The sequence below is a fragment of the Mobula birostris genome, chromosome 4, assembly GCF_030028105.1.
Source record: "Mobula birostris isolate sMobBir1 chromosome 4, sMobBir1.hap1, whole genome shotgun sequence".
Taxonomy (NCBI): domain Eukaryota; kingdom Metazoa; phylum Chordata; class Chondrichthyes; order Myliobatiformes; family Myliobatidae; genus Mobula; species Mobula birostris.
This window is the reverse complement of record NC_092373.1, coordinates 61848190-61870682: the sequence shown is the minus strand read 5'-3', so window position 1 is coordinate 61870682 and position 22493 is coordinate 61848190. Positions and strand designations below refer to the sequence as shown.

General features: G+C 42.3%; 1 protein-coding gene across 2 annotated transcripts in view; it reads right to left on the bottom strand.

Moving 5' to 3' along the window:
- LOC140196362 (NACHT, LRR and PYD domains-containing protein 1a) overlaps positions 1–22493 on the bottom strand; it is a 75774-nt gene that overhangs the window by 45893 nt on the left and 7388 nt on the right. For both annotated transcript variants that reach the window (XM_072255432.1, XM_072255433.1), the window contains exons 2-5: positions 8939–8970; positions 6640–6675; positions 3899–3943; positions 3337–3363 (exon numbers count right to left, since the gene is read on the bottom strand). In XM_072255432.1, the coding sequence (XP_072111533.1) occupies positions 3337–3363; positions 3899–3943; positions 6640–6675; positions 8939–8970 (140 nt within the window). The remainder of the gene's footprint in view (positions 1–3336; positions 3364–3898; positions 3944–6639; positions 6676–8938; positions 8971–22493) is intronic.

The window sequence follows — 22493 nt, the reverse complement described above, 5'->3', positions numbered from 1 at the left end:
GATCATGGGACAGGAGGCCCAGGGAGAAGGAAAAGCGGGGAGGGGGGGAAACCCAGAGGATGGGCAAGGTGTATAGTCAGAGGGACAGAGGAAGAAAAAGGAGAGAGAGAGAAAGAATGTGTGTACATAAATAAATAACCGATGGGGTACGAGGGGGAGGTGGGGCATTAGCGGAAGTTAGAGAAGTCAATGTTCATGCCATCAGGTTGGAGGCTACCCAGACGGAATATAAGGTGTTGTTCCTCCAACCTGAGTGTGCCTTCATCTTTACAGTAGAGGAGGCCGTGGATAGACATATCAGAATGAGAATGGGATGTGGAATTAAAATGTGTGGCCACTGGGAGATCCTGCTTTCTCTGGCAGGCAGAGTGTAGGTGTTCAGCAAAACGATCTCCCAGTCTGCGTCGGGTCTCGCCGATATATAGAAGGCCACATTGGGAGCACCGGATGCAGTATATCACCCCAGCCGACTCACAGGTGAAGTGTCGCCTCACCTGGAAGGACTGTCTGGGGCCCTGAATGGTGGTAAGGGAGGAAGTGTAAGGGCATGTGTAGCACTTGTTCCGCTTACAAGGATAAGTGCCAGGAGGGAGATCAGTGGGGAGGGATGGGGGGGACGAATGGACAAGGGAGTCGCGTAGGGAGCGAACCCTGCGGAAAGCGGGTGGGGGGGAGGGAAAGATGTGCTTAGTGGTGGGATCCCGTTGGAGGTGGCGGACGTTACAGAGAATATGTTGGACCCGGAGGCTGGTGGGGTGGTAGGTGAGGACCAGGGGAACCCTATTCCTAGTGGGGTGGCAGGAGGATGGAGTGAGAGCAGATGTGCGTGAAATGGGGGAGATGCGTTTGAGAGCAGAGTTGATGGTGGAAGAAGGGAAACCTCTTTCTTTAAAAAAGGAGGACATCTCCCTTGTCCTGGAATGAAAAGCCTCATCCTGATCCCCCACCGCTTTATTTTCACCATGGATGTCCAGTCCCTATATACTTCCATCCCCCACCAGGAAGGTCTCATAGCTCTCCGCTTCTCTTTGGATTCCAGACCTAATCAGTTCCCCTCTACCACCACTCTGCTCCGTCTAGCGGAATTAGTCCTTACTCTTACTAATTTCTCCTTTGGCTCCTCCCACTTCCTCCAAACTAAAGGTGTAGCTATGGGCACCCGTATGGGTCCTAGCTATGCCTGCCTTTTTGTTGGCTTTGTGGAACAATCTATGTTCCAAACCTATTCTGGTATCTGTCCCCCACTTTTCCTTCTCTACATCGACGACTGCATTGGCGCTGCTTCCTGTACGCGTGCTGAGCTCGTTGACTTCATTAACTTTCCCTCCAACTTTCACCCTGCCCTCAAGTTTACCTGGTCCATTTCCGACACCTCCCTCACCTTTCTAGATCTTTCTGTCTCTATCTCTGGAGACAGCTTATCTACTGATGTCTACTATAAGTCTACTGATTCTCACAGCTATCTGGACTATTCCTCTTCTCACCCTGTCTCTCGCAAAAATGCCATCCCCTTCTCGCAATTTCTCCGTCTCCGCTGCATCTGCTCTCAGGATGAAGCTTTTCATTCCAGGACGAAGGAGATGTCCTCCTTTTTTAAAGAAAGGGGCTTCCCTTCCTCCACCATTAACTCTTCTCTCAAACGCATCTCCCCCATTTCACGCACATCTGCTCTCACTCCATGCTCCCGCCACCCCACTAGGAATAGGGTTCCCCTGGTCCTCACCTACCACCCTACCAGCCTCCAGGTCCAACATATTATTCTCCGTAACTTTCGCCACCTCCAACAGGATCCCACCACTAAGCACATCTTTCCTTCCCCCCGCCTCTGCTTTCCACAGGGATCGCTCCCTACGCGACTCCCTTGTCCATTCGTCCCCACCATCCCTCCCCACTGATCTCCCTCCTGGCACTTATCCTTGTAAGTGGAACAACTGCTACACATGCCCTTACACTTCCTCCCTTACCACCATTCAGGGCCCCAGACAGTCCTTCCAGGTGAAGCGATACTTCACCTGTGAGTCGGCTGGGGTGATATACTGCGTCCGGTGCTCCCAATGTGGTCTTCTATATATTGGTGAGACCCGACGCAGACTGGGAGATTGTTTTGCTGAACACCGATGCTCTGTCCGCCAGAGAAAGCAGAATCTCCCAGTGGCCACACGTTTTAGTTCCACATCCCATTCCCATTCTGATATGTCTATCTACGGCCTCCTCTACTGTAAAGATGAAGCCACACTCAGGTTGGAGGAACAACACCTTATATTCCATCTGGGTAGTCTCCAACCTGATGGCATGAATATTGACAGATTTCTCTAACTTCCGCTAATGCCCCACCTCCCACTCGTACCCCATCCGTTATTTATTTATATACACACATTCTTTCTCCCTCTCTCCTTTTTCTCCCTCGGACTATACCCCTTGCCCATCCCCTGGGTTCTTCCCCCCCCCCCTTTTCCTTTTCCCTGGGCCTCCTGTCCCATGATCTCATATCTCTTTTGCCAGTCAACTGTCCAGCTCTTGGCTCCATCCCTCCCCCTCCTATCATTTTGGATCTCCCCCTCCCCCTCCCACTTTCAAATCTCTTACTAGCTCTTCCTTCAGTTAGTCCTGACGAAGGGTCTCGGCCTGAAACGTCGACTGCACCTCTTCCTGCAGATGCTGCATTCACCAGCAACTTTGATGTGTGTTGCTTCCCTGAGCTTATTGCAGTTCTCGAAAGTTTCTCTGGCAGCTCCCACTAATCTACAACTGAACAACAACAATTTATTTTGTGTTTTCATGTAAAATCCGCAATATACCAGTTACTGAAACTAACCCAGCACAGCAGAGTGGCTAACATAAAAAAATGAAAAATGTACACTTGTACCACACTGCGTCACAGCTCCAAAGAGGGCTGAAGATGCCTTGTGTAACACGTACAACCTTGAAAGGCTGATACCATAGCTGCAGATAGTTATTGTACAACAAAGAAGAGTGACGTAAAGATCCAGAGGTTAATCCAGGTGGTCGTGGAGGAGTTTGCTGTGTACAAACCAGCTGCCAGAATCCCTGTTTCAATGGTAACGACACTCAAAAGGAATCCGTACTTTTGAAGCACCCTTTATTATTGTCCCTTTATTAAAGCAGTCACTAATTATGTCATCATTCAGTAATTAGATACTTCATTGTGCTATTTTAGCATTAACAATCAATACATAGAATATTCAGTAAATCAAAGAGAGATGGATTAGAATAAAGAGCAATACATTCAAGCATAATTAAATATTAGTAGTTTTAAAAATATTTTTATCCATAAAAGTAATACATCAAATTATTGAACAATGCATAAATAGTTACCTGAATCTGCTTCAGAAGTGTCTGAATCTTCATATTTTCATTCAAATTTATTGAGATTTTCAGTGAATTTGAAAAAAAAATGTATTATTATAAACTGTAACATTAAAGTCAAAAGGAGCATGTCTTCAAGTTGAAACCTGGCAACATTTTATAATTACGTAAATCTTTTATTGCTTGGATAAAGCTAACATAGTTAAATAATTCCAGTCATACTTAGAAACAGTTGGTTGTTATGCTAAAGTCTATTGAAGTTCTGTTAGTATCATAAAACAAATGTTAAAGACTAGTCTATTTTAATGTTATCTAATCAGATCTTTATACTGAAATAAATGCATCCTGCTTTATATGTGAACTATCACTGCCCAATAACCTGAATGTTGATAAGTATAACTACTGTATAGAACAAAGCAAATGGTTCGACTTAATATGCACTTTTATCTGATTCGTGTCATGAAACATTAATCACTTATTATATCATAAAAACATTTTATTTTGCGTACCAGAATGTTCAATACCCTGAACGTTGATAAGCACGTGAAACAATGAAAATGTTTCAACTTACCAGAGTCTGTCTTTTCAGATCCTGTACTACTATCATCATCAGATCCTGTGAATGGAAAATAGGGAAGCGATTAAACTTCTTTTCTGCTCAAGGACACAAAATGCTGAATGAAATGCTATTTGAATAAAAGCAGCAGGGAGTGCTTATGTCAACCAATATAAAAGGCCAATTGTTAGGAGGATTTAATTGCATAGTTTAATTACATAGATAAGTAGGAGATCTCTCTTAATATCAACCAGGAAATCCAATAGAGCTCTGCTGTTGCTATAGTAAGAAAGTTCTTTGGGAATAGCCATAAATAGGAAGATTATTCCTCCCGGATAACCATATCTGCACCAGGTGCACGGAGCTGTAGCTCCTCAGAGAATGTGTTAAGGAACTGGAGCTGCAGCTTGATGACCTTCAACTCAGATGAGAAACTGAGGAGGTGATAGATAGGAGCTACAGGGAGGCAGTCACAGGAGGCAGGAAGCAGGTACCCGGGTAACTGATAGGGGAGGGAACGGAAATGGGCAGCCAGCCCTGTGGCCGTTCCCCTCAATAACTATATCATTTCAGATACTGTTGGGGGTGAGGAACACCTACCAGAGGTAACTGTAGGAACCAGGTCTCTGGCGTTATGGCTCAGAAGGAAATTGGAGGAAAGAGGACTGCAGCAGTGAGTGGGGATTCCATAGTTAGAGTACACATGGGATTTTTTGGATGCGATAAGAGACACCTGGATGGTATGTTTTCTTTGCAGCTGCCAGGGTCAGGGATGTCTCAGATTGGGTCCAGGTGGTCTAAAGCAGGGGTCTCCAACCTTTTTTGCACCGCGGACCAGTTTAGTATTGACAATATTCTTGCGGACCGGCCGACCGGAGTTGGGTGGGGGGTTTTCAAGTAGGGTTGAACTCACCTCAACATGTCTTTTACAGTTAGGGTTGCCAACATTCTCACTCCCAAATAAGGGACAAAAGTAGTAGTCAAATCCCGGGACACTTTACTCCAGGGAAGACTACTATGACCATGAAGCCTTGGGCGGGCACCTGTGTATGCATGCGTGATTGCGCATGTGATGGGCGCATGAGCGTACATGCCGATTTTTCCCCCACAAATCGGTTTTGCCTTTATCTTCCCGACTCTACTGTACATACATTATTTCTACTTTATATAGACTGTGTATTTATCATATCATTCCTGCTTTTACTATATGTTAGTGTTATTTTCAGTTTTATGTATTATTTGGTAGGTTATTTTTTGGGTCTGGGAACGCTCAAAAATTTTCCCCATATAAATTAATGGTAATTGCTTCTTCGCTTCACGCCATTTCAGCACGAAAGGTTTCATAGGAACACTCTACCTTAGCGGGGGAAATACGGGACAAGGGCAATCCCTCATGGGACAAATCAATTTAGCCCAATATACGGTATGTCCCGGCAAATACGGGACAGTTGGCAACCCTATGTTCAAGTTCAACAGTGCGTGACAGGGAATGAGGAAAGGTGCAGCTGACTCATACCGTTTCCTCATGGCCCGGCAGCACATGCTTTGCGGCCCGGTACTGGTCTATGGCCTGGTGGTTGTGGACTGCTGTTCTAAAGGGAGAGGGTGAGCAGCCAGAGGTCTTTGTACGTATTGGCACCAATGACTTAGGTTGGAAAAGGGAGGAGATCCTGAAGAGAGAATATAGGGAGTTGGGTAGAAAGCTGAAAAGCAGGACCTCCAGGGTAGTAATCTCTGGATTGCTGTCTGTGCCACACATCAGTGAGGGTAAGAATAGGCACATTTGACAGATAAATGTGTGGCAGGGGGCACGGTTTCAGGATCTCTTCTGGGGAATGCATGATCAGATGAGTTACATCTGATTCTGAGGGGGACCAAAAGCCTTGTGGGCAGGTTTGCTGGAACTGTTGGGGCGGGTTTAAACTAATTTGGCAGGGGGATGGGAAACAGAGTGATAGGGCTGAGGATGGGAAGTTGGTATACAAGCAGAGACAGTATGTAATGAGACTGTCAGGAAGAACGGGCAGATGATAGGGAAAATTGCAGACAATGGGATGAGTTGCAGTGTAACAGGGGGACAAATTGAAAAAAGTGATGAATACAGGATTGAAGGTGTTATATTTGAACGCACATAACATACGGATTAAGATACAGTCCCCAAAAGCTTCTTGAACACATCCCTTTCCTCATATCCTCCCGACCACTTACAATGTCCATTGGTCTAAACCCCAGCCCGAATCAGCTGACATCTACCAGATCTCTCCTCCCCCAACATATCATTTACAATTATGAGCAGCATAGAGAGATAGCAGGCAACCTTATCCTATAGCAGATATGTCTAAAGCCAGAGGGGAATGGCTTGAGGATAAGAAGTTTAGAGAGGACCTGTCGAAGGATTTCTTTTTATCCGGAGCTGTTTGCATTTTGGAATGTACTCTTTGAGAGAGTGGTAGAGACAGCTATTCTCACAACTTTTAATAAGTATCTAGAGGAGTGCACGAAGCATCACGCAGAGAAAGCCAGCATGGTCAGCATTGTTAATGGCAACTTTATGGCCACATGATGCTAAGATCTCAGTTGCTTTGGAAATTCACAGCAAGGCCAACGTCCTTAGCAACTCACTGGGATGACCATCTCACACGTCTTATTTGGTGTACTAGAATTTGTAGTCGAGTGTTTACCTCTATGTGGAATGAGTAGGAAGAGATAGTATTCATCTGAAGATGGAAAGAGTGTGAGAAACGAACACCACTGACCTGACTCTGAGTGTTCAACAGCATCTGGATTTTCTTCTGTGTAATGAACAGAAAGCAACATTGGTAGGTGATACAGCAAAAGCAGTTAGCAGAACATGCAATGACTGGCTACGTATGGTCCTCTGACACATACCTGCAAATGAGGCTATGAACCATCGGAAGCAAATTGCATGCTCTCCCTGCTAGCTAGGACAAACATCACAGTTTGTAAGTAATGCTGATTGCTCTGTGCAATTATTTTTGAAATATATCTAATATAATCCTACCTCCTGTAAGCAGCAGTTCAAATGATTCCATACTAAACTCCTTCTGATCTTCAAAAAACTTCACTAATCTTTGTCAGTCCTAGTCTCACCACCCACCTCAGTCACCTTGAAATTTGCCAGTGGACCTTTCAAAATGTTTGCTCACTCTCAAACAAAGTCATTGTTCACCATGACTTTACAATGATGATTGATTATTACTGGAACTGACTCTGATTGAAATCTACTATAATGGTAAATCTTGTTCCTTCTTGAAATCTTCCACCAAAGTTAATATAGCCACAGAACACATCTTGATCTGTCTCCTCAGTCATCTAAATTGCTTTTTTAACCATATATCATTATTTCAGCCCTCTCAGCTCCCTTAATATTCTCTTTAACTAGCACCTTACTTGAATTAAATCTAAACATCCACCTCCTTTCTTTCCAGTCTCCAGAATCTGTACCTGCAATCCCTTAAGTCTGCACTTGCTTCCTTACTGCCTGTAAAGGCATTACTATTCCCGGTCTGTAATGCTTCCTATCTTCTTCATTACCAACCATCACCCTAAACTAGGAAAGTATTCTCCACTGTCACAGGCAAACTTGGAAGCTCAGAGTTTGTAGGCTTCTTTGTAATAAGCAACAATGCTTCGATATATGCACAACTGCTTGTATTGCACTCCCGAAATGAAACAACTTTGCAAGCTCTAAACCTCAGCTTATGCCTTCCTACTGCTCAGTATGCACAAGCTTGTTTTGTCTATTGTCTTCATTTCCTGTTCCCCTTATGGAACCTCAGTCCTATCCTTCTTCAACCTCCCCTTCTTTTCCAAAGCACTCAAATTATCATAATCAAATGTCTGCAGTACTGCATTATCTCTTTCATTCCCTTTGACCTCTCTGCAGCCTTTGGAACAGCTAATACACTTGTCACCATGACTTTCTTTTGTTGTTCAGCTTCTTGAAATAGGACTTGTCTGGTTTGATTCTCGTTCATTTGACCAATGTCTGATTTTACAAACCCCTTCCAGAAAAACTAATTATTTACTTTTGGTCCTCATACACTGATGTGTATTTGCAACCTATCTTGGCACTTAATTAGATAGTGCATATATCATGACTTGATGCTTCACGCTCTGAACGTGTCTTTATTTCTGATTCTTGCTTCCATGCTCCCTCACATCACGAGTTGTTCTGTCCTCGAGTGATGACTCATCACTGTGCTTGATAACTGTCAAACAACATTAACTGACCTTACCACTTCAATACATGACTTTCCCACGCTGCCTTTAGCTAACAACATCCATGGACATGGAGCCAGAATCCGAATGCATACCAGTGATATGATTCACAGTTCTCTCTCTCTCTCCACATTGAGACCATTCCACAAGCATAGTGCTGTCAAACTACTAATTTACCATCCAGTCTTAAATTAGCCTCAGTTTTCTTCAGTTAAATGTTGGGAACATCGAAGCTAACTTATTTGGGTGTACCTGAATCACTTCCCCAGAAAATACGTCAACAATGGTAAGTGAAACAACAAACCAAATTAGCTACAGCTTAGTTTTCATTGCTCAGCATCAAATGTGGGCCAGGATTTAGGTCACGGCTTCCCAACTTTTTGTTATACATGGACCTCTATCATTAACTGAGGGGTCCATGGCCTCCAGGTTGGGAACCCCTAATTTAAATGAACCGCAAGCCATGCAGCAAGGTACAATTTTACATTGGTCGTCCAAGGTGCCAATTTCAACTATCACAGATTATATTTCTTCACATGCTATCATGAAGTTTAAGAAAGATAACACAAAAATAATAGATTCCATGTATTCAAAAGACACTCTGCAAGACAAGGATTCATACCAATTATGAGATTGCTGTGATCTTTTTTTCAAGCGTGTGACAGAAGAATAGTTTTCATGAAAAATACTGCTTCCGATTTGTACAGTGACATATTATGCAAGGTCTCAACCTGCTGCAGCCTTACAAGGCCCCAGCAAACAGAGTACGTTCCAGTACACAAAGTTAAAATATTAGTAATATAATCAAATTACCTTTTGCATCCCTTAGAGGAGCTTTCTCTTCACTGAAAGAAAATTTTAAAAAGTTATAGATCAGTTATGGCCTGTGTGGCTACGGTTTGGATTTAGTGTTCGATACACGTCTGCAAATAATGAAACAGTTGTGGGTTTACTTTCAAAACTGAAGTAATACCAGAAAGAAACTAAGAAGCTAAGACAGCAGCAAATTGGAAGTCTTATGATTAATGTTGGAAACACTCAACAGGGAAAAGAAACAAATTTTACAGGTTTATGTTAAAAACCCTCAGAAAAGTACCATGTTAGTACACTGCATTTTCAAAGAACACAAGCATGCAAACTTTTCAATCTTGCAGCTCAAAGTCTGTGAAAATACAAACTGACTGCATTGCCCCCTTCATGCTCTCTCTCATATAGTCCCAACCACTTCAGTCTTCCAACTAAAACCTGTGATACTAACATCAGTAACCAATATCAGTACAGGTCGACCTTCACTAATCCAACTACCTGTAATCCGGTCCCTTCAATAATCTGGCACTGATTATGCTTAATGTGATCCTTCTGTAATTCAGCATTTTCACTAATCCGGCACTCCTCAGGTCCCAATGGTGCCAGATTAGTGAAGGTCAACTTGTATTTAATATGCAGTATCTATTCAGCAAATTGCTGTTGCGTTAAATTAACTTACTAAAGAATCAGCAACTGTGACTCCAAATAAGACTGAATATGTGACTCCATTTATCTAACAGCCAAAGTAAACAGCAACAAATTGGTGTCATTTTCAAAAGCAATTGTAGAAATTGGCACAAAAAATAATAATTTACTCTTGAGGAAACACTGGCATCTGAAAACATGTAACTATTCAAAAATTTTCAAGGTTAAATTACAATAATTTATCTTTAATAATTACACAGCATCAGGCGATGTAAATGACAAATTGAATTTACATGCTTTTCACTGCTTCTCAACAATAACTGCAAACCATGATCCTCCCTTGATAAAATGCAAAATTCAATTGTGATTTTGCGCACCTTATGCCAGGGATCCCCAAACTTTTTTGCACCGCGGACCGGTTTAATATTGACAATATTCTTATGGACTAGCCGACGGGAGGGGGGGTGGGGCACGGTAGGGTTGCCAACTTTATCACTGTGTTTACCCCAAGAAAGACTACCATGACCATGAAGCCTTGCGCAGGCATCCGTGTGCACATGCGTGTACGTGCTGATCTTTTCTACAAATTGGTTTTGGCAATTCTGTTCAGTGAAACTACATTGTATATACATTATTTCTACTTTATATAGGCTGTGTATTTATCATATCATTCCTGCTTTTACTATCTGCTACTGTTATTTTAGGTTTGATGTGTTATTTGGTATAATTTGCTAGGTTATTTTTTGGGTCTGGGAAAACTCAAAGGTGTTTCCCATATAAGTTAATGGTAATTGCTTCCTCACTTTACGCCATTTTTGCACAAAAGGTTTCATAGGAACGCTCTACCTTAGCGGGGGAAATACGGGACAAGGGCGGTCCCACATGGGACAAACCAATTTAGCCCAATATACAGGATGTCCCGGCTAATACAGGACATTTGGCAACCCTGGGGGGAGGTTGTTTATCACGACCGGAATATTGGTGATAAGTCAACCATAAGTCACTTATAAGTGGCTAATACACTCAATTTTGTTTCTAAAAAGGTTTATCTGACAAATTTAATATTAAACACACAGCGCATATTTTCCTCACATGAATATAGTGATTAGTCAGTGATAAGTCAATTATAAGTCACTTATAAGTCAATAGCATCATAATATTTTAAGTAACGTTTGTATATTAAACACACAGCGTATATTTTCCTCGTATGAACATATAGGGGTCCCCCACCATCCGAAGGTAGAGCGTTCCTATGAAACAGTTCGTAAGCCAGAATGTCGTAAAGCGAAGAAGCAATTACCATTTATTTATATGGGAAAAATTTGTGAGTGTTCGCAGACCCAGAAATGACCTAGCAAATCATGCCAAATAACACATAAAACCTATAATAACAGTAACATATAGTAAAAGCAGGAATGATATGATAAATACACAGCCTATATAAAGTAGAAATACTTTTCTACAATCATTGCCGCACTGTTCTCCGTAGCGAAAATCTCACAAAAGCGCCGTCAGCGAAAACACTCTCCAGTAACCTTTAAGCTATGAAGCTGCCAAATCATACCAAGTAACACGTAAAAATACACAGCCTATATAAAGTAAAAATGTATGTGCAGTGTAGTATCACTTACTGGAATTGGGACAGTGCCGAGCACACTGATGATGGTGTGTTAGGCTGAGTCGTCGGAGGTTGGGGTGGTGCAGTGGCCCCCGCCCTCCGGGCAGTGAACTGATACCGATCCGTGGAGAATGTAGGGGTACAGTGGTGGCAGGGACGCACTCAGCACATCTTTAAGTAAAAAGCTGAAACAAACAAGCTAATTAATTAGGTGCCATCCGGCACCTAATTAATTAGCTTGTTTATTTTGGCTTTTTTTCTTAAAGATGTGCTGGGTGCCTCCCAGCTACCGCTGCATTCTCCGTGAATCGGTATCTGTCCGCGGCCCGGGGGTAGGGGTGGTGGGACACTGAGGTGTCATCTTGTCGTCTGTTTCCATGAGAGCAGGCAGGTCATCATCTTCTATGACCGCCAGCCTCGATGCCGAAGGTCTATGTTCGTCGTCTGCTGTGGCTGATGTGGAAGGCTTGCTGACTGCTTAGCCTCGCGCATTTTTCTATCATACAGTTCTTTGTAAGCACTCAAACCATCCTGCAAATATGCCCTAACCTGACGTACCCTTTCAAAATTAAAGTCATACTTCATCATTGCAACAAAAATCTCACGCAGTTGCTTCACGTTCAGTTCCTGGATGACTTCACTTTCGGTCCGTTCGCTACTGCATTCAGTTTCGATTGTTATCCTTTCCTCTTCCAATTGCATCAGCTCTTCATCTATCAGTTCTTGGTCATGGGATGCCAAAACCTCTTCAACATCATCTTCATCAACTTCCACAAGCCAAACTCATGTTGTCCTTACTTCGTTCACCACCATCGAAACGCTTAATTATGTCTAGTTTTACGTTAAGTGTAACACCCTTACGAGCTCTTTCAGGCTTTTCCAATACCTTAGAACTCATCTTGCAAACAGATGCTCACAGGCACGTGTTTAAGCAATGCTGGCCAGAATGCCGTTCCGAATCTGGGGGAGGAGTGGCTGCTTGGGACACGCACTGTCTTTTATTGCACGCTGCCTTTTTTCGTAACAGTGAAAACACCTGCTGTTAGCGAAAACAGGGAACTAATGTAGGTCCTTCATAACAGTGAGGTTTCATAAAGCAAACGTTCAAAAAGTGGGGGACACCTATATAAAATCATTGCAACACACCAATATCGCTGAATCAGTGGGAGCCCTGGGCTTGTTTCCCTGCAACAAGACGGTCCCATCGAGGGGTGATGAGAGACAGCGATACTTGAAGGGGGTTCCTTATGTCCAGTCTATTCCGCAATTTAGTTTTCTTTGCATTCAATGCAGAAAACCCCACCGCAGAGATATGTTGGAAATGGAAGCAACGTTTTTAGTGCTTTCGTGGCTATCTCAGGATATTTAGCCTTGATTTTGATCCAGAATACCAGCAGAGATGTTATGTCAAACATACTTTTCAGCCCACCGTCATTTGCAAGCTCGAGGAGTTGATTTTCTTCCCGCACTGACGTAGATGACAAATGCGTAATGACCTCGCGTGTGTTCAAGTTCAACAGTGCGTGACAGGGAATGAGGAAAGGTGCAGCTGACTCATATCGTTTCATATCGCCAAATCATATTGTTTCCTCGCGGCCCAGTAGCACATGCTTTGCGGCCCGGTACAGGTCCGCAGCCTGGTGGTTGGGGACCACTGTCTTATGCTATGCTCCAAATGCTCATTAATAAGTCAAATCATTTGGCATTATTGTAAAGCCCATGACTGCTTTGCTAATAAGATCCTAGTCATTTGAAATGTACAGGATATGAACCAGTCTACTAATCCCTCAATGCCACAAATAAACAGCTGGAGGAACTTTGTGGGTTTAGCACCATCCTTGTGAGGAAAGGAATTATTGATGTTTCAGGGCAAACCCTTGCATCACATCTGAGGATTGAGGGGCAAAATGGCCAGAAGAGGAATTGCAAGAATGAATCTTCAGTAACTGGTAGAGTGAAGAGGGGTGAAAGATGAAAGGCAGTGAGTATCAGATAGGAGAGGGGAACAGAATTAGAGCTGGGAGGCATTGAGGGTTGAATGATGATTGAGGTAAACAAAGAGATAAAAAGGAATAAAAATAAACAAAAAGCATTAAAATGGAAGATTATAAAGTTTTAAAATCGGAGATTCTGTACTTGTATTAAAATTGGGTACAGGATGATGGCAATGTGAGTGTGTGTGTTTGTGTCCTCCATCACCCATGGTGCCAACAAACAGCGCTTCCTCTCCACTCTTGCCAGTCCTTCCTTCCTCTGTTCCCTCACACCTATATGCCACTCCCTCCTTCACAGCCACCACTACCTCCAGCCAATTGCCCACCCTACCTTACATACCTTGACATCAGGGATGCAATCTTCAATTACAAATCAATGCACCGTGTAATGATTTGGTCAGTTTGAACAGTCTGCAAGACAAACTTTTCACTATACCTTAATTGTTGTGACAATAATACCAAGTCCAATTCTGAAGGATGAATGCATAAGCCCACACTTTACAAATTGGCATATAAAAACTATTAAGAAAGGACCTCATGGGAAGCACACAAACCCAGACTTTGGCCAGTGCTGGTGACCAAGCAGCATCTTGAAGCTGTGGCTTCACTGGTGAACAGCGCAGGCAAGCATGGGCATAAGAAGGAATACTTATTAAACCAACGAGTAACCAACACCAATAGGGAGGAAACTGTGCAACTGTAGACACCCCTGGACAAGTAACTTGGGTGAAGATTGACAGGACTCGAACACAGTGAAACGGATTTTATGTTGGAGTCACAGGATGTTCCTCAGATGCTAGAAATCTTAAGCAATGCACACCAAGTGCTGGAGGAACTCAGCAGGTCAGACAGCACCTATGGAGGGAAAGAAACAGTTGACATTTTGGGTCAAGGCCCTTTGTCAGGACTGGAAAGAAGGGGACAAAAGCCACAGTGAAAAGGTGGGGGAAGGGGAGGAGTACAAGCGGGTATCAGTGAGTCCTGGTACATTGAACAGGGTACAAAAAACAGGGCAGATAAGATCTGCAGAAGGGAGTGACTATAGTTAACTAAAAATATGTGGCATCAACTGCATGGACTTCCTCACCCTGTATTATTCATAAGTAGTAGTCCAGATCAGCAAAACTTTACTTTCTCTGATTTTTTTTCCAGGATAGCAAATGGTTCACAGGTCAGTTAATTTACAGCTTACAGAGGGGTCCAAAGCATAGCCCAAATGATGAGTACTTTTGATTCCTTTCCTACTTAACATTAATCACTGTTTATATAACCTACCAAGGTGGAAGAATATCATCCCAATGTGATAGACAGAACATTGGCAGCATGCCAAAACAGGAGGACGGATGCTAGGAAATACACACAGTTGCTACAGAGTTTCTCAGCCAGAAGTTAACACGGAAGAAGTTCAGAATGGCAGAGAAGAAACTTGGCCAAATTAATATACGTAACAGTGTATCTAAAAAAGGAAAGTTGGAAATGTGGAGCTTGGAGCCTTGGTAACTTAAGCAACAGCCATCTATCATGGCAGAAGGAATTAGGATTGGTAGAAATACACCGTAATGGGACAGCCTAGAGATAGAGGAGCTAGGAATTTAAATATAAAATTGTGCCTTTTGCAGTTGAAGCACAGGTATAGCAGAAACAATGTAGATCAGTAAGCACTGGTGATGAGTGTGTGAGACCTGGTTATGTTTAAAAATGAAGAGCAGATTTTTGGATGATGTCAAGTTTGTGAAAGGTTGAAAAGTTAGACAAACATGTTTGAAGCCAGAATAATGTCAGACTACTAAACTGTACACACTTGGGGGAAAAAAAACTAACATATGTCCTTCATCAAGAATGCTGAAAATGTTAAAAATTAAATTGTAAAAAGTCTAAAAAAGGGACGACTTTGCATGTGCAAACAGGCCCAAAGTTATTGGCAGTATGTCCTGATTCCCCCATGTGCACAGTGATAGATGAAGCTCCACAGTGCGCATCGGTAAGAATCAGTCCTCTAGTGTTTCACTAGGAGTCAGCACTTAACATGTCATACTGTTGGCAACAAAACAAAATAAAAGCCTGCCATATATATAGCCAAAAGTAAAGCCAAATCAGATTAAACTATGTTTCAACTGTGCAATGTTCCATCACAATCCTCTTTAAGCTTTGCCAATAACCAGAAAGGCTCTGAGGGGTCAAGTGTGAGCAACACCTTGGAGATTATCATGCTTCTGCACTACATTTGCCACTATATTGTATTATGGCGCCATGGTAGCACAGTGGATAACATGATGCTATTACAGCTTCCGGCTTTCCTGAAATCGTAGTTCAATTCTGCTGCCATCTGTCAGGAGTTTGTATGCTCATTTCCGTTATCATGTTGGTTTCCTCTGGGTGCTCCCACGGTTCGAAGACGCACCAGTTCATAGGTTAATTAGTCATTGTAAATTGTCCTGTGATTAGGCTAGGATTAAATAGATGGGTAGATGGGTTGCTGGGTGGCATGGCTTTTTGGGCCAGAAAGGTCTGTTCTGTGCTATGTTTCTAAATAAAATTTAAATTTTTTTGCTGAGGTGGTGGTACAGTCCAACCTCTAGTCATTAATTACACTGGGACATCATCAAGGATTAAACACAGCTTCTACTGTTCAACGTTGAAAGCAGAGAGCAGGGCTTACTCTCAATAAAGGTGGTACTAGCTGACTTTTTGTAGCATACAAGTTAACCTACTATCTGCCAGCCCAAGTCTGAATGCCATTCAGATCTTGGAGCAGCTGGCACAAACTACTGAAGAAGAATTGAAAATAAGACTGGAGGTGAAGAACATACAAGAGTGAAGAAATGCCCACACATATGGCCTTAAGTTGATTTGAAGCTCAATAAGCAGCAGGTGAATCAGCCAGGTGATGTAAGGTTCCTGCAGTGATACCCTGGGGTTGTGATAACTGGCCTCTAAGAACTACAACTATATTTGTTAATTAGGTATGCAAATTGAATTTAATTCTGCTTCACCTTGAAACTTACCGGAGGAAGATTATACATGCACACCTATTCTCAACTTTGCTGCATAGGTGGTTTAATTTCTCATTAAAGCACTTGGAAGCATTACGGCCTACAGCCTGGGCTCCACTGATGTCTTACTTAATGTTATTGCTCCATGGCATAAAAATGGTTGGGAATCACTGGTACTCTGATTGAAGGGAAGGGAATGTTTATGGAGCCTCTACTTCCTGTAGTTACATGGCTCTCCACCACTATGCCTGATTCTATATGATACAGAAATAATCAATTGGATGCTACCAATAAATTAATGGAGAAAGCTGTACTTCAGATAATTGTTGATTAACTCTTGTTCCTCATCCCATCCCGACTAAATAAGCACATTTTTTAAAACAGAAAAAATATTCTCACCACCCACAGAGGTTGGTAGCTCATGGTTACCACTGAATCAGCAAAAATTACAGTTACCAGAACTTTTGGTTTAAGATGGCGCTACTGAAGGTGTGCAACAGCTTAATGGTAGGTGGAAAGGCAAGGTGTTCAACTAAAAACATTACTAATAACACCTTTTCTTAAGAAAATTATGGTAAATTATCACAAACAATGAAGAAGCAAGAGGAGGTGAAGCTGATTTGAAGGATGGGCCATGAGGGTGCATTGCAAAACCAAAGTGCAACATGTTCAAGATGGGGCCGCAGACGGAGTTGGTATCACTGTCGGAATTGGAGTTGGAGTGGATGATTTGGAACAGAGTTGACGTGGAAGAGTTTTGATGCCCATCCACCTAACCCTGGTGAGAGGCTGGATCATTCCAAATGCCGAGCCGATTTGGAGAGACGGAGATGGAAGTGGCCCAAGTGTATCGCTATGCCGGGGTCCAGGTCCTGGAGCAAAGCACTACCTGGTGCTTGGACAACTTAAACACTGGTGCAGATCAACTTGAATGCCCGAGTGCTGGGACCGGAGGTGAAGGTCGGGCTGATTGCGCTCGCTCTCGTGTGATGTTCATTCACCTCTCAGCGGCGAACTGCTCTGGTTGCTGTGGTGCTGAGACCGAGACCTGGGCCTACTCTGGCTGCATTGGGGAATAATCTAAGCACTCAATCTGGTTCAGAATGCAGACACTTGCTTCTAGTGTTTGCATGATTGTGTTTTTTTCTTTCTCTTTCTCTGTGCAGTGGTCTTGGTCTTTCTTTTTGGTAACTGGGTGCTTGGTCTTTCTTATTTTGTGGCTGCCAGTAAGCAGACATACCTTAAGCTGTATCATTTATACATTTTTTATAATAAATGTTCTTTGAATACGTGGTTGCAGTAGTTATAAGTGCACAAGAGAAGTTCAGTAAAATTCTTACAGTAACAATTATTATGTTTTACATAGATTTTTTAAAAATGTCTATACATGTTAAAATGCTTATTGTGATACAGGCTCTTTAGGTAAATCAGGATGGTCACATTGCTCAATGATGATCAGAAACTGAGACAGGACTAAGTCAAGGGGTTGCAGATAGTGGTATCCTGCAGTTCTACTTTACAAAGGGATGTGTACTTTGGGCAACAAGATTTATTCTAAGTCAGCAAAGTGGCAGCCTTTTTTAAAATATTCATCAATGTGACGTAGGCATCACTGACAATGCTGGCTATTGTTGGTGCAGAATCATAGAAGAGTTACAAGACAGGAGGAAGGCATCCAGCAAGGTGACTTCCTACAGTCTCTTTGCAAAAGCCATCCACCCAGCTCCATTTTTTCTGTTCTCTCCACTGCTCAGTAAAATTTTCCTCTTTCAGATTTATCCAGATCCTTTTCAAGTGCTACAATTAAAGTTATCTATTCCTAATTGTCCCTGAGCTGAGGAGACTGTGAACAGTCAAACCCCTCTTCAATTTAGTGAGCTGCAATTTGGTGCTCATAATGTGGTGTCCATTAAACTAAGGTAGGTCTTACACAGTGAATTGTAGGGCACTGAGGAGTGTGGTAGAACAAAGGGAACTGAGAATACAGGTCCATAACTCACTGGAAGTGGAGTCACAGGTAGATTGGGTTGTAATAAAACTTTTAGTCTTCATAAATCAAAATATTTACGATTTTGAGATGGGATGTTATGTTGAACTTGTATGAGATGTTGGTGGGGCCTAATTTTAAGTGTTGTGTGCAGTTTTGTTCATCTACCCACAGGAAAGATGTAAATCAGGCTGAAAGAGTAGAGAGAAAAATTACAAGGATGTTGCCAGGACTGGAAGACCTGGGTTATAAGGAAAGATTGAATAGGTTAAAACTTTATTCCTTGGAGTGTAGAAGATTGAGGGAGATTTGACAAGAGGTATATAAAATTATAAAGGGTATAGATAGGGTAAATGCAAGTAGGTTTTATCCACTGAGGTTGAGTGGGACTAGAACTAAAGCACAAAGGGTGAAAGGTGATAAGTTCAAGGGGTTCATGAGGGGAATCTTCTTCATTTGAGCTCCCAGCGCAAGTGGTGCATGCAAGCTCGATTTCAATGTTTACGAGAAGTTTGGATAGGTACATGGATAGCAGGGGTGTGGTGGGCTATCGTCATACGCAGGTCAATGGAATAAGCAGTTTAAGTGGTTTGGCATGGATTAAATGGGCCAAATGGCCTGTCTTGTGCTGTACTTTTCTATAACTATCTCTGTTCCAAAGGGACATCCTTGCATTCTAAGGCTTTGTCCTCTAGCCCTAGACTCCCCCACTATAAGAATCGTCCTCTCCACGTCCACTCTACCTAGCTGTTTCAATATTCATTGAGATTCCCCCCCCCACCCCACCCATTCTTCTAAACTTCAGTGAATATAGGCCCAGCACCGCCAAATGCTACAGGAGTAAACCCTGAGGAAAAATTGGAACTGGAGTCCCTAAGATGATCCTACATTGAGTGGCAACTCCTGTGATGCCACTGGTACCAAACTGTGTCAGTGTATTGAGTCCTGTCAAAGGGTCCCGGCCCAAATCATCAACTGAACATTTTTTCCATAGATGCTGCCTGGCCTGCTGAGTTCCTGCAGCATTTTGGATGTGTTGCTCATTGTCTGACAGTCGCTCCTTTGGATTCATTTGTTGCACAGGGAGGGGGAGCCAGCTGCATTGATAACAGCCTGCTCTCCATATTGTGCTGCCCTCACTTGTGCAATGGCTTGCATATCACACAAACAGCTAGGATGCAACATCCGTGGTCAACCTCGATCAACAGAGTGCCTCCATGTATCTTTCCTTTAATACCATGGGATCCATCTTGTTTAGCAGCTTCATGCTAAAGGTCTTCTGAAAATCCAATTCAAGAAAATCCACTGATGGTCTATCCTACCTGTTATTTCCTCAAAGAATTTCAACAGATTTAACAGGCAAAATTTCCCCGTGAGAAAAGCAAGCTGGCTTTGGCCTATTTGATCATGTGCCTCCAAGTACTCTGACGCCTCATGCTTAATAATGGGCTTCATTATTCATCTTCCCAACCACTGGTCAGGCTAACTAGCCTACAATTTTCTTTCTTCTGTCTCCCTCCCTCCTTAAAGAGTGGAGTGACATTTGCAATTTTCCAGTCCTCTGGAATAATACCAGAATCTAATGATTCTTGACAGATGATAAATAATGCCTTCATAGTCTCTTCAGCTACCTCTTTCAGAACCCTGGTGCGTGGTCCACCTGGTCAAGGTGACTTATCTGCCTTCTGACCTTTCAGCTTCCCAAGCACCTTCTCTTTAGAAATATCAATAATGACACTCGCTTCTTCCCCTTGGCACTCCTGAATTTCTGTCAGAGTTAAATCTGACACAAAATACTTAGCAAGTTTGTCTGCTGTTTCTTTGTCCCCAATCCAGCAGTCTAATATCCTCTTTCATCTCTTTCACTCTTTATATATCTGAAAAACTATCCTCTTATATTATTGGCTAGCCTACCTTCATGCTTCAGCAAAGATATCGAGAGTCAGACATTCATAATGAGAGATTGCCTGCATATGTATCAATAGTATAATGAAGAAGCCACTCTGAAGTAAGTAATCGGTAATAAGGTTAATTTAGTTGTATGTCATCCTAATTAGTTAATACCCTAATTTAGTTAGTCTGTGACATGACAGTCTTATTATATGTCCGTGCTGTTAACTATGAACAGCACCAGTTGTATTTCAAAGCCGGTGAGAGCACTGTTTAAATCCAATGGACTTAATAATTTTTCCATCAATCAAAGCTTCTCTTATCCAGGAAATGAAGAGTAGAAAGACTTGTTCTAGGATTTGGAAATAATAGTCTATAGCATGATGAGTAAAATGATAGCGTGCATAATCCTGACATGATATTTATTGCAATTTTTTTCAGCAGATAATTAATGCAGACCCACATTGTTTGAGCAGCTAAATACAGGAGCCATTGCCAACTTATTTTGGCACTGTAAGAGCTTCTCGCCATCTGGAGGAGCAACTTAATCTGATACAGCTAAGAATCCACACAGGAAAAACAGCCCACTCAAAAGCAGTGATCCACTTCAAGCAAATGTGTAACACCTTTAGCATGGCTATATACCCAAAGTATTTCACCAAAATAAAGTTGACAAAAATTGTGTAACAGACACATACTTTACTTTATACTTTATTGTCACCGAATAATTGGTACTAGAACATACAATCATCACAGCAATATTTGATTCTGCGCTTCACACTCCCTGGATTACAAATATTAAATATTAAAAATAATTAAAATTAGTAAATATTAAAAATTTAAATTATAAATCATAAATAGAAAATAGAAAAATGGGAAGTAAGGTAGCGCAAAAAAAACCGAGAGGCAGGTCCGGATATTTGGAGGGTACGGCCCAGATCCCGGTCAGGATCCGTTCAGCAGTCTTATCACAGTTGGAAAGAAGCTGTTCCCAAATATGGCTGTACAAGTCTTCAAGCTCCTGAACCTTCTCCTGGAGGGAACAGGGACGAAAAGTGTGTTGGCTGGGTGGATCGTGTCCTTGATTATCCTGGCAGCACTGCTCCGACAGTGTGCGGTGTAAAGTGAGTCCACGGATGGAAGATTGGTTTGTGTGTGCTGTGTTGCACTGTGTTCACGATCTTCTGCAGCTTCTTTCGGTCTTGGACAGGACAACTTCCATACCAGGTTGTGATACACATAATACTGCAGGAACTCAGCAAGTTAAGCAGCATCTACGGAGAGGAATAGAGTCGATGTTTCAGGCAGGGACTCTTTATCAGGGCTGGAAAGGCAAGGGGAAGAAGCCAGAATATCCTCACTTGGGATCCAGCACCAAACTGATTTTCCCAATTTACCTGCATATTAAAATCTACCAGTCGTAACATTTCTCTTATCACATACCTTTTCTATCCCCTGCTCTAATTTGTATCTCATGTTCTGGCTACTGTCTGGGGGCCTGTATGCAAATCCCACCTTGGTCTTTTTAACCTTCTTATCCTATCCACAAGGATTCTACATCTTTCGATTCTCTATCACCTCATTCTAAGGATTTGATTTTATTTTTCACCAACAGAGTCATCCTCTGCCTACCTGCCTGTCCTTTCAATACAAGTTGTATCCTTGGATGCTAAGGTGCCAACTATGATCTTCTTTCAGCCATGAAACAGTGATGCCCACAACGTCATACCTGCCAATCTCTAACTGAACATTTTTAAAGGATTTTACTTGGTGATGTGAATTTCAGGACTTACGAACTTTGACAACTGAAGACATGGCAACAATGGAAGGGCTAAAAAAAAATAAAGATTCGAAAGAGACCATACAGAAAAGAATTCAGACTTTCTGGGAGGATCTCAGATGCGGGCATCTAGATTGCAATCAAAACAAATTATTGCCATTGTGACAGAAGGTGTTAATGGGAATGAGAATTCAGAAAGATTCTCAAGTAACAAATAAGGGTAGAGGAACCAGGCACCAATTTGCTTCTAATTCTGGTTAATTGCTGATAGACTGCTGACAACCAAGATAAGTGCCTAGCTGATTTTTTTGTGTGCTAAAAAAAGCAGTTTTAAAGAAACATACACTATGAACAAGGAACTATGAAATACTAACTTCCATCTCTGCAGTTTCCATTACTTACTGTACATTTAACAATTGTTTTTATGTTGGTTCATGTCTTATATTAAGAACATATGTCAATAACAGAAAAAGAACATCTGGTATGTAGAGTCAATCTCATGCAATTCTTTGTTCAGTTCTTGCACAACATGACTGCCATCCACCCTCTCCACCCCCCATATCCATATTCTTCAGCCAAGAAACACCATCTCATGGGAGATGCAAAAAGGCAGCAGGAAAGGAAACTTACATTATTCTCTGATTCCCCATAGGC